At 50.9% G+C, this 11,952-nt stretch overlaps 1 protein-coding gene and 1 non-coding gene across 2 annotated transcripts; one reads left to right on the forward strand and one right to left on the reverse strand.

Moving 5' to 3' along the window:
* Nucleotides 1–8,803: 8,803 nt before the first annotated feature.
* Nucleotides 8,804–8,885, reverse strand: Trnas-gcu (transfer RNA serine (anticodon GCU)). The gene has a single exon. It is a non-coding gene; the product is annotated as a tRNA-Ser (tRNA).
* A 450-nt stretch (nt 8,886–9,335) lies between these two features.
* On the forward strand, nt 9,336–11,569 carry B4gat1 (beta-1,4-glucuronyltransferase 1). The gene is made up of 2 exons (XM_075973114.1): nt 9,336–10,523; nt 10,915–11,569. Exons 1-2 carry the CDS (start codon nt 9,468–9,470, stop codon nt 11,104–11,106), a joined length of 1,248 nt encoding a protein of 415 aa, XP_075829229.1. The 5' UTR covers nt 9,336–9,467; the 3' UTR covers nt 11,107–11,569.
* Nucleotides 11,570–11,952: the final 383 nt, after the last annotated feature.

An 11,952-nucleotide genomic window follows, 5' to 3' on the forward strand; every position in this document is an offset into this window, starting at 1 on the left:
GGCGGGCAGAAGACAGAAACATGGATAGACACGACATGCAGGGTGAGGTTGAATGTTTATTCAGGGAGTTATAGAGGAGGAAGGGTGAAGGGGGGGACAGAGAGAGAGGGAGAGAGAGAGAGAGAGGAGAGGAGAAAGAGACAGAGAAGGGGGAAGCAGAGAAGTGGGAAGAGAGGCAGAAGTGAAGCTGCCTCTCCGAGAGGAAGATGGAAAAGAGAGCAAGCTCAGGCCGGAAGCTGAAGATCAGCCTGCCTCAGCAGATGGGGAGGGGAATAGGTGTGGCTTGTCTCTTAAAGGGACCAAAACCATAACATTCCAGGTCTTCCTTATAATAAAAAGCACGCATGTCAAGGAAGCAGAAAAGGAAGGGCCCAAGATGGCAGCGGGCAGGTCAGAGGTAATGAAAGTGGGCGTGGTTTGTCCCTTAAAGTGACAGGAAAGCACAACATTTGGTCCATGATCCAAGGCCATGAGAAGGAGACGGTAACCACGACACAGCTTGTGAAGGTCGCAGAAGCGCGCTGTGCGGTACAAGCCTAGCAGAGGAAGCCCCTGACCACCAGGGAGGTCAGGGTTAGCTTTACCCAAGCTGGGCTGGGAGGAAGGAATATGAGTTTTCTGGCTATAGGGGAAGAAGAGTGTCCCTTTCGGGGAGCCAGAGAGTGGAAGAGAAACAAGAAGCTCGCCATGAGGCAGGGGCAGGGCAGAGGACGGCGGGCATGCAGGTGACAGGACAGGCGAGGACGGGCGTTAGAACTCTGTCCTACAGTTAAAGGACTGCAGAGGCAGGGCTCTCTTAGCAGAGTGTCCTAGCCAGAGCTGTATGGGACAGCAACTTGGGACAAAGGGAGCAGAAGCAGAGAGACCACAGCCGAGTGTCCTTGTAGCTGGGGAACAGCGAGCAGACCGTGGGTGTGGACAGGAGCATGGTTGTTTCCTTAGAGACAACTTCCTCTCCTGGCTAAGTGCTTTAAGGCTGGCCCAGCACCTGTAGTTCAGATCCAAACCTATGAGGGCGGAGCTTGGAAGTTAAGGAGTTTGCCACCTGACACAGAGAGTGGAGGCAGGCCTGGACCCAGCCCTGGGAAAGTATCCAGAACTCTTGGCAAAGACCTTCGGACTGAGACTCATAGTCCTGGATCCCAGTTCCTTCAGAGAACTCTCAGCCTGACAGACTCTCCTGGGGCCAGAGAAGTACCCCATCCACCCACTTACAGGCCAGGCAGTCTCAGAAAACCCACGTGGGCCACTGTCACCTGGAGCAAGCCAACAGTTGGGATGAGCAGTCCCAGAAAAGGACACTCGAGGTGAAAATGTCCTGAGATCACACCTAGAATATCCATCTCCCCACACAACTTTTTCATCAGACCAGGAGAAGCTGGTCTTTTTAAAAAAAGTATTTAAAAAATTTTATGAGTATGAGTGATTTGCCTGCATGTTTGGCTCTGTGCCTGCGTGTGCCTGGTGCCCACAGGGGCCAGGCAAGCATCAGATCCCCTGAGACTGGAGTGTCAGATGGTTGAAGTTGAGATGTGGGTGCTGGGAACTGAAGCTGGATCCTGTTCAAGACCAGCTAGTGCTCCTACCACTGAAACATCTCTCCAGATCCTATTCACCCTCCTGTTTTTTGAGATAGGGTCTCACTGTGTAGCTCTAACCAGACTAGAACTCACAGAGATATGCCTGCTTCTGTCTCCCAAATCCTGAGACTAACGCCATGCGCACTAGGCCCTAGAGAAGCTGGCTTTCTGTTAGGAACAGATGCTTGAGCAGATGGGCTGTCCCATTTCTGTTTCTCCCAATCCTCCTCCTACCCCCATCCTCAGCCCTGACACAGCTCTGCCCTCAGACACTCCCTCATTCGAAAGGGCCTCTTACCATCGGCAAGCCCTTGCAGGTGTCAGTGTGGAGGGCACTGAGCCAGCTTCAGAGGAGGGACACAGACATTTGAAGCTCGGACTTGACCTTCAAGGTGCTGAGCCTTTTATAGGGAGGTTGGGCAGTACTGGTTAAAATTCTGCTAATGAGAAGCACTCAGCAGTGGGGGAGGTGCAGCACTTAGGAAACAGCCAGGAAGATCAGGAGTTCAAGATCATCTTTGGCATCATAGGGAGTTTGAGGCCAGTATGGACTACATGAGGCCTTGTCTCAAAAAGAAACAAACAGGGCTTGGAAGGAGACATCTGGGAGGTTAAGAACACTGGCTGCTCTTCCAGAGGACCCAGGTCCAAGTCACAGCACCCACATTATGGCTTGTAACTGTCTGCAACTTCAGTTCCAGGGGACCTGACACCCTCTTCTGACCTCATGTGATACACAGATATACATTCAGGCATATACACACATAAAATAACATGTTAAAATGGTTAGAAGGTGGATTTAAAATAAACACCAAATGAAATGAACAATAACAGCAAAACAGCAGAGCAGCATTTGGCACCGCAAATGTGTGATCTCCTCCCTGGTCTCTCACCACAGCCTCACGTTGTGCATCAGGTGGGGCTGAAACCCTGGTCTGACTAGAGTCACTAGGCCAAAGCTGTGTGTGGGAATTTTGCCTGCATGTATGTCTGTGTGCCATATGTGTGCCTGATGTCCTCAGAAGTCAGAAGAGGGATCAGAAGCCCGGAACTGGAGTAACAGATGTTGTGACTACTGTGTGAGTCCTGGGAACCAAACCTGAGTCCTCTCGGGGAGCAGCCAGTACTCTCAAATGCTGAGCCATCTCTACGGCCCTTGAACTGAATTTTGAGCAATAGCTAACCAGAGGCCTTATGCTATGGCCTGGTCCAGCTTTCCTGGTGCGAAGAACCAGCCAGCTCATCCTCTTGGGAGAATGAAGCCCCATCACACGGGGAGGTCATCGCATGACAGAATGGGGTGTTTTGCTGTAGTCATAGCTGTTGCCATGATACTGTAGGATGGACCCGGATGGCATCCTGGCTCCTTCCCAGGATTTCTCAGCAAAATCATGGTTGACTGAGGTCACCTGACTGAGCTTATAGTTCCTTATGGCTCTAAAGGCTTAGTCAAGTTTCACCCTTTTTAGCCCTGTTTTACAGAGTCAGCTGAAGCTCTCCAGGACAATGGAAGCAGTGATCAGCAGAGCATTCCGCAGAGGGAAGAGGCTAGAAGGAAACAGGACTGTGTTCAGAAGTGCTGCACAGGGAGTGGACTGAGTTGTTGCTGCTCTGTGACTTCTTCTGGGAAGCTCTGGAGGTGGCAGAAGCTGGGACTGAGTTGCTGTGTGACAGGTTTGGCAGATGAATCTGCAGGTACTAACTGCCTCTGAGCTCTGATACTGCCGTGCTTTTCGTTTGTGTGTTTGTTTGTTTGTTTTGTTTTTCAAGACAGGGTTTCTCTGTAGCTTTGGAGCCTGTCCTGGAACTAGCTCTTGTAGACCAGGCTGGCTTCGAACTCACAGAGATCCGCCTGCCTCTGCCTCCCTCCCGAGTGCTAGGATTAAAGGTGTGTGCCACCACCGCCCGGTGCTGCCATGCTTTTTCTATGGTGTAGCTCTGGCTGTTCTGAAAACTCACTCTGGGGGGCTGGAGAGATGACTCAGTGGTTAAGAGCACTGACTGCTCTTCCAGAGGTCCTGAGTTCAATTCCCAGCAACCACATGGTGGCTCACAACCATCTGTAATGAGGTCTGGTGCCCTCTTCTGGCCTTCAGGCATACACGCAGAAAGAATATTGTATACATAATAAATAAATAAATAAACCTCACTCTGTAGACCAGGCTAGCCTCAGACTCTCACAGATCCCCCTGGCTCTGTCTCCCAAGTGCTGAGACTAAAGGTGTGCACCACCATGCCCAGTCAGACAGTCCTGCTTTTTGGAAGGACTTTGTTGAAACCCCAGATTTGTCTGCTGTTGTGGGGATATCAGGGTGGGGAAGACGCCTCAGTGGGTGAAGCGCTGACTGGGGAGCATGAGGTCCTGACTGTGGATCCCAGCGACTGCCTGTAATCCCAGCACTGAGGGTACAGAGGGCCAGATCCCAGGTCAGCCAGCTGGCCTAGGCGAATGGTGAGCTTCAGGTTCAGTGAGAGATCCTGTCTTGAAAAATAATGTGGTGGCACACGCCTTTAATCCCAGCACTCAGGAGGCAGAGGCAGGTGAATCTCTGTGAGTTCAAGACCAGCCTGGTCTACAGACAAGTTCCAGGACGGGCTCCAAAGCTACAGAGAAACCCTGTAAAAACCTTGTACAAAAAACAACAACAGAGGGCTGGAGAGATGGCTCAGTGGTTAAGAGCATTGCCTGCTCTTCCAAAGATCCTGAGTTCAATTCCGAGCAACCACATGGTGGCTTACAACCATCTGTAATGAGATCTGGTGCCCTCTTCTGGTCTGCAGACATACACACAGACAGAATATTGTATACATAACAAATAAATAAATAAATATTTTTAAAAAAAAAAACAGAAAAAGAAAAGTGGAGAGTGACCAGGAAAACACCCGAAGTCAGTCTCTGGCCTACACATACATACACACCTGCACATACACCTGTACACACACACCTGCACATACACATATGTACACACACCTGCACATACACCCCTGCACATACACCTGTACATACACACCTGCACACACACACCTGCACATACACATATGTACACACACCTGCACATACAACACCTGGAGTCAATCTCTGTCAATCTCTGGCCTACATGTACATACACGCCTGTATACACACCTGCTCACACACACCTGCAATACATACCTGTACACACACCTGCACGTACAACACCTGAAGTCAATCGCTGGCCTACATGTACATACACACTTGTACACACACATGCACACACACACACACCTGCTCATACAGAAGACACACAAGCCTGAAGACACACACACATACACACACATGCACACACACACATCTGCTCATACAGAAGACACACAAGCCTTAAGACACACACACATACATACACATGACACACACACACCTGATCATACAGACACACAAGCCTGGAGATACATATACACACACACACGACACACACACATACACATACATGCATATACATATACAAACATACACACAGAGTAGAGCCAGAGAGAGACCGGTTTAACTGAATATCTCAGAAGGAGCAATGCTGCTCATTTAAGGAAAAGGATACTGACTTTTGTTTTTTTTTTTTCAACTTTTTGTCCTGCTTATGGGTTTGAGTTTTTGCTTTCTGTGTGTTGTTGTGTATGATGTGTGTAGGTTCAGGCACATACATGTCACAGAATGTACATGGAAGTCAGAGGAAAGCTTTTGGGAGCTGGTTCTCTCCTTCCACCATGTGAGTTCCAGGAGTCAAACTCAGGTCGTTAAGCTTGGTGGCAGGTGCCTGCGCCTGCATCACCCAGCCTTGTTCTGTCTTTGTTTGTTCTAAGTTTTACGTTTTAAACAGTTTTGTCAATCAATAATAGAAGAAACAAGTTATTTTTCTGGAAAAAAATTAAGGCAACTAAAAATGATAGGAAAACTTTGTAGTATTTTACCTGTCCTTGCCCCCCCCAACCTCCCCAGTCCCCCACCCTGGATTAGTGGTTGGTTATTACAATTTGGGTCTTAAATGTTCCTTGTCCTTGCCCCGCCCCCTCGGGTCTGTTGTAGCAGTTTGGATCTTAAATGTTTCCAAGGACCATGTGTTGAGCCTGGTTTTGTTTTTTGAGACAGGGTGTGACCATGTAGCCCAGGCTACCCTGGAACTCACCCTACTTCAGCCACTGAAGTGCTAGGCTTCCAGCCTGTGGCGCTATCAGAGGCAGTAAAACAATGAGGAGGTGGGGCTTAGTGGAAGGAAGTTAGATCACTGAGGCCACCCCTTTCAAAGGGATCTCGGGACTCCAGTCTGTCTTTTTGCTTCCTTCCTGTCAAACAACAGAATTTTTACCTCATCACAGAACCTCTGATGTTTTCCCTGCCACAGGCCCAAAGGAATGGGGCCAAATGACCAACGTCTGAAACTTCTGAAACCCTTTATGAGTTTTTACGTCAGGAATTTTGCTACAGCCACAGAAAATCAGCTCACACAAGGGTGGTGGTGAGGACCCCAGTCATTGGCTCCTAGGGATGGGGAGCCAACCTTGTTCGAATGTTTCAGTATGTCTAGGAACCCATCCAAGGGACTGATGCCAAGCACGCGTCTGTGTTTTCCCTACTCGGAAGTCTCAGGAGGGAAAAGCTCAAGTCAAAGGCAGTTCTCTAAGACACAATGGGGCAAATTAATGTCCCATTCCTGTCTGTAGTAAAGATTACAGGTGAGGCAAACAATAGCTCAAAATCTGGCGGGAAGACCTGGGAGGGATTTTTGTGGCAAACTGAAACACTCCCTCAAATATCGAGGAATTTAGAAAGTCGGGTGCATGCGCAGCGAGGTGCCTGTGAGAATCGGCGTGGGAAGACCCTAAGCTTTCACCCCAGCAGGTCCTTGGAGTGGGGAATGAAGGCTGAATTGTAAGCAGCTTGGTCGCTGCTGAAGGCAGACTTCAATACAGAGTGAGAAGCCGCACTGCCTCTCTGGACAGAGATCACGGTGGGAATGTAGACCATGTATTCCAAAGTTTAAAGCAGATTTTGAGTCAGACATAGTATGCATGCCATAATCCCAGCATTGGAGAACATAAGACAAGAGAATCAATGCAAAGCCAGCCTTGGACTCCATACTCAGACTATCTCAGGGCAGACTTGGTGTTGCACACCTTTAATGCTAGCACTCAGGAGGCAGAGGCAGGAGGACTCTCTGTGAGATGGAAGCCAGCCTGGTCTACACAGTGAGTTCCAGGATTGCCAGGACTACATAGAGAGACCCTGTCTCAAAGCAAGCAAACAAACAAACAAATAAACCACAGAAAGAAAACCTCTATCTCGAAAACACAAACAGTAAAAGAAGGAAGTAGCCAGAGGTGCCGGCTACAGTGCAAACCTATGATCCCAGCACTCCAGAGGTGCCAGCTACAGTGCAAACCTATGATCCCAGCACTCCAGATGTGCCGGCTACAGTGCAAACCTATGATCCCAGCACTCCAGAGGTGCCAGCTACAGTGCAAACCTATGATCCCAGCACTCCAGATGTGCCGGCTACAGTGCAAACCTATGATCCCAGCACTCCAGATGTGCCGGCTACAGTGCAAACCTATGATCCCAGCACTCCAGAGGTGCCGGCTACAGTGCAAACCTATGATCCCAGCACTCCAGAGGTGCCAGCTACAGTGCAAACCTATGATCCCAGCACTCCAGATGTGCCTGCTATAGTGCAAACCTATGATCCCAGCACTCCAGAGGTGCCTGCTATAGTGCAAACCTATGATCCCAGCACTCCAGAGGTGCCAGCTACAGTGCAAACCTATGATCCCAGCACTCCAGATGTGCCGGCTACAGTGCAAACCTATGATCCCAGCACTCCAGATGTGCCGGCTACAGTGCAAACCTATGATCCCAGCACTCCAGATGTGCCTGCTATAGTGCAAACCTATGATCCCAGCACTCCAGATGTGCCGGCTACAGTGCAAACCTATGATCCCAGCACTCCAGAGGTGCCAGCTACAGTGCAAACCTATGATCCCAGCACTCCAGAGGTGGTGGCAGGAGGTTCACAAGGTCAAGCCCATCCTGGACTACAGTAGCGAGATATTCTTTAAAATAATAATAATAAAACAAAACAGGGGTTACCCAGAGTGGAGCGGCACCCAGTGCCTGCTCTAGCGCAAGCTCACTTCACCTCCCTCCACTGCAGCTCCTTCTCAGCCCACAAAAGCTGTCAAGCCTTTCCTCTGTGTACACTATTTATTTTGAAGCTGTGTTTTAATAGTATTTCTTTTACAAAGTTTAGTATTCTAAAAGCTCCGTTTGTGAAGAAAAAAAGTTAAAAACAGAAGCAGACAGATCTCTGAGTTGGAAGCCAGCCTGGTCTACAGAGTGAGTTCCAGGACAGCCAGAGCTACACGGAAAAACCCTGACTCCAGAAAACAAAACGAAATCCTCACAGGGCACAAAGTCTCATTTCTGAGCGCTGTGTCTACAAAACCTGTGCTGAGAGGTTCTGAACTTTTCTCCGAAGCCTGTCTTCAGTGAAAAGTGCAGAACCTGCAGGTGCAGGCCCTGCCTCAGCGCCCAGCACAGCCTTGGCAGAGAGCTGGCACTCCCGAGTAACGGTACCACTCTGTGAAACATAGGTCTCAAGAATATTTGGGCCCCGACAGTCTGTGGAAGCCCCCACCCACACCAGCCAACGCTGCCACTCCAGTGCTCCTTACAAAGACGCACAGTGTTCTGCCCTAAGGATGTCTCCTGACTTGGTTTTTAAAAAGTTAAATATTAATTATTAAGTATAATTGCTGAAGCTTTTGAAGTGTATGCCCTTCCCCCACGCTTCTGCTAAAGATTTCATGGTTCCCTTCATCCACAAACACTAGGTGCCTTCAGTGTACAGTGGCTGGTGTTGCACAAGCCTTCTGCTTCAATGTGTGTGTGTTGGGGCAACTGTGTGTAGATAAAATGTTTCCATCCTGGGGGAAGAGAGAGGAAACAGTAGCGCGGGATTAGCAGATAACATCAAGCGAAGAGCTGCTGGGCAAAATCCGGTTACCAGTCTTAGATGGCAACCACCCCTGCGCTGTCCTTCTTAGGAGAAAGAAAAGCGGAGCAGCGCCCCACCCGGCACGTTCTGAAAGCTGGAATAAGTACCCACCGGACACAAGGTCGGTTGGTGGGCAAATACGACCTTATCGGACACCAAGTTTCTTCATTTTGCTGCTCAAGACGTGGAAAATTAAGAAGCCTTTTCCCTGTAAAATGGGACCGACGAGGATGGGATTCGAACCCACGCGTGCAAAGCACAATGGATTAGCAGTCCATCGCCTTAACCACTCGGCCACCTCGTCCCACACATACTGTCTCTTTCCACATTGCCATATCCCTCATCTCATGCGCACCTCCTGCACGCTTGCATCCACGTTCCTAGTACCCACCTGGAAAAGTTCAGAGGAATAAGAAACAGTAACAAAGAGGTTTTTAAAATTTCCTCTCCAAGGGTTTCAGTCGGGAACCGCGCTATCGTTGACTGAATCACAGCTGAGCTCTGCACTGGTTCCACTTCCCGAGGCCCGGCGAGCGAACTGAGGTTTCCGGACGCGCTTGTTCCGGGGGGTCTGCGTCCGGATCCCACGGGAGAGGGCTGAGGCCACGGGTCCGCGGCCGCACGGACGTGATCGCAGTTAGGTTCGGCGTTTGCAAAGCGCGCGCAGAACAGCGACCGCTGCAGTAGCTCCTCCTCTCTCACAGAGGGCGAGCTGGCCCGCTCCTAGATGGAGGCGAGCAGACCGAGGGCGGGGTTGAGCGCTGGGCTCGGCTGGCCTCGGCTGGCCTCGGCTGCGTTCGGCAGGCTGCGGTAAAACGGGGCTTGCGGTGGCTGGCAGAGGTTACGGCCCGGTGGTCTCCGCTTCGCGCCGGGAGCCCCGAGAGCCATGCAAATGTCCTACGCCATCCGATGCGCATTCTACCAGCTGCTGCTGGCCGCCCTCATGTTGGTGGCAATGCTGCAGCTGCTCTACCTGTCGCTGCTCTCCGGACTGCACGGGCAGGAGGAGCAGGAACAGTATTTCGAGTTCTTCCCGCCGTCCCCGCGATCCGTGGACCAGGTAAAGTCTCAACTCCGCACCGCTCTGGCCTCTGGAGGCGTTCTGGATGCCAGCGGCGATTATCGCGTCTACAGGGGTCTACTGAAGACCACCGTAGACCCAAACGATGTCGTCTTAGCCACGCATGCTAGCGTGGACAACCTGCTGCACCTGTCCGGACTTCTGGAGCGCTGGGAGGGCCCACTGTCCGTATCAGTGTTCGCAGCCACCAAAGAGGAGGCACAGCTGGCCACGGTGCTGGCCTATGCGCTGAGTAGCCACTGTCCTGAGATGCGTGCCAGGGTCGCCATGCACCTCGTGTGCCCCTCGCGTTATGAGGCTGCTGTGCCCGACCCCCGGGAACCTGGGGAATTTGCCCTGCTGCGGTCCTGCCAGGAGGTCTTTGACAAGCTAGCCAGGGTGGCCCAGCCCGGGATTAATTATGCACTGGGTACCAACATCTCCTACCCCAATAACTTGTTAAGGAATCTGGCTCGAGAAGAGGCCAACTATGCCCTGGTGATTGATGTGGACATGGTGCCCAGCGAGGGACTGTGGAGAGGCCTGAGGGAAATGTTGGATCAGAGTAACAACTGGGATGGCATGGCCCTGGTGGTGCCTGCGTTTGAAATCCGCCGAACCCGCCGGATGCCGATGAACAAGAATGAGCTAGTACAACTCTATCAGGTGGGCGAAGTCCGGCCTTTCTATTATGGGCTATGCACGCCTTGCCATGCGCCCACCAACTACTCCCGTTGGGTCAACCTGCCAGAAGAGAGCTTGCTGAGACCTGCCTATGTGGTGCCTTGGCGGGACCCCTGGGAACCATTTTATGTGGCTGGAGGAAAGGTGCCCACCTTTGATGAGCGCTTTCGGCAGTATGGCTTCAATCGAATCAGTCAGGTGACTAAAACGGAGAGGGCAGGTGGGCCTGGGGCTGGAGGTGTGTCAGGGATGGAGTGGCCACTGATAGAAAGGAGGCCATGAAGCAAGAGGAAGGTGGTGGGATGATGTAGAATTCCCAAATGGGGTGTAGGGGGTGGAGTGAAGCTTTAGGGATGACTGTTTGGGCCCTGGAGGGGATGTCCTTAAATTATTGTGATCTCTCTCTCTCTCTCTCTCTCTCTCTCTCTCTCTCTCTCTCTGTGTGTGTGTCTTCTCCTCCCTTTCTCTTCTCTCTCTCCTATCTCTGTCTCTCTGTCTCTCCCTTTTCTCCTCTCTCTTTCTCTGTCTCTCTCTTCCCCCCTCTCTCTGTCTCCCTCTCCTGTCTCTCCCCTCTCTCTTCTCTCTCCAGGCCTGTGAGCTGCACGTAGCAGGATTTAATTTTGAGGTGCTGAACGAAGGTTTTCTGGTTCATAAGGGCTTCAAAGAAGCACTGAAGTTCCATCCCCAAAAGGAGGCTGAAAACCAGCGCAATAAGATCCTTTACCGCCAGTTCAAACAGGAGTTGAAGGCTAAGTACCCCAACTCTCCCCATCGATGCTGACTTCTCTCCTCCCGTGCTCTGAGAATTTTCAGCATCTGGCTCCTCAGGCCTGACTGGGGTAAGAAACACCCCTCTACTTTACAGAGGTAGCTATGGTTGTGGAACACTGGACTTGACTTTGGGGTGCTGGGATCAAGTCCTAGCTTTACCACTAACTAGCTGTGTGGCCTTGAACAAAATCTGTTACCTCTCTGAGCCTCCATTATCCCGTCTGTAAAATGGGAGGTGAAAATACCTACCTCACAGAACTGTTGGCTCAGATGAGACGCTGTATGTGAAAACATCCTGTAAGCTTCGTACAAATGTGAACTATTATTAATATTATTACAGTGTTACTATTGTTATTATATTGTTATTATTAACAATGTTGGGTGGATAGCAGCAGAGCAAAATGTATGACTGAAATAAATCTGAGAATCCTGAGTACTTAATAAAACGAGCTTTTTGGAAAGAAAGATGAAAACATGGAATGCAGTGCTCAGACTGGAGTAGAACTTAAGCTTCCTGGTTTTCTTCCACCTTCGCTCTTCCGAGCTCCCTGAAGGAGGGAAGGGTCCGTAGGCCCAGGGGTGAGGGTTGGGGGTAAAGCCTCAGCACTGGGCCCTCCAGTAGGTTGCCTTCGTTTGACAGTGTGTAAATACACGAGCGTTCAGACCCACAGCTGGCTCGGTTACTCTCCTGAGCGGAGGGGTTGTGGGCAGGAGCATCGTGTTGTCGGCGGTGGACCCTAGGCCACAGACCACGATGCTCCGCAGGCTAGAGGCCTGGGAGGCAGTGGGCCGGTTGCTATGGAGACCCGCCCGCGGTATCCCGGCATGCCTGAACACCAGTGGCTCATTAGTAAGC

Source organism: Microtus pennsylvanicus, chromosome 5 (assembly GCF_037038515.1).
Source record: "Microtus pennsylvanicus isolate mMicPen1 chromosome 5, mMicPen1.hap1, whole genome shotgun sequence".
In the NCBI taxonomy this organism is placed as follows: Eukaryota; Metazoa; Chordata; class Mammalia; order Rodentia; family Cricetidae; genus Microtus; species Microtus pennsylvanicus.

Coding starts and splice junctions, on each gene's coding strand:
- B4gat1 (XM_075973114.1), top strand. CDS start 9,468: ATGCAAATGTCCTACGCCATCCGATGCGCATTCTACCAGCTGCTGCTG. Junction 10,524..10,914: donor GCTTCAATCGAATCAGTCAG/GTGACTAAAACG, acceptor TTCTCTCTCCAG/GCCTGTGAGCTGCACGTAGC.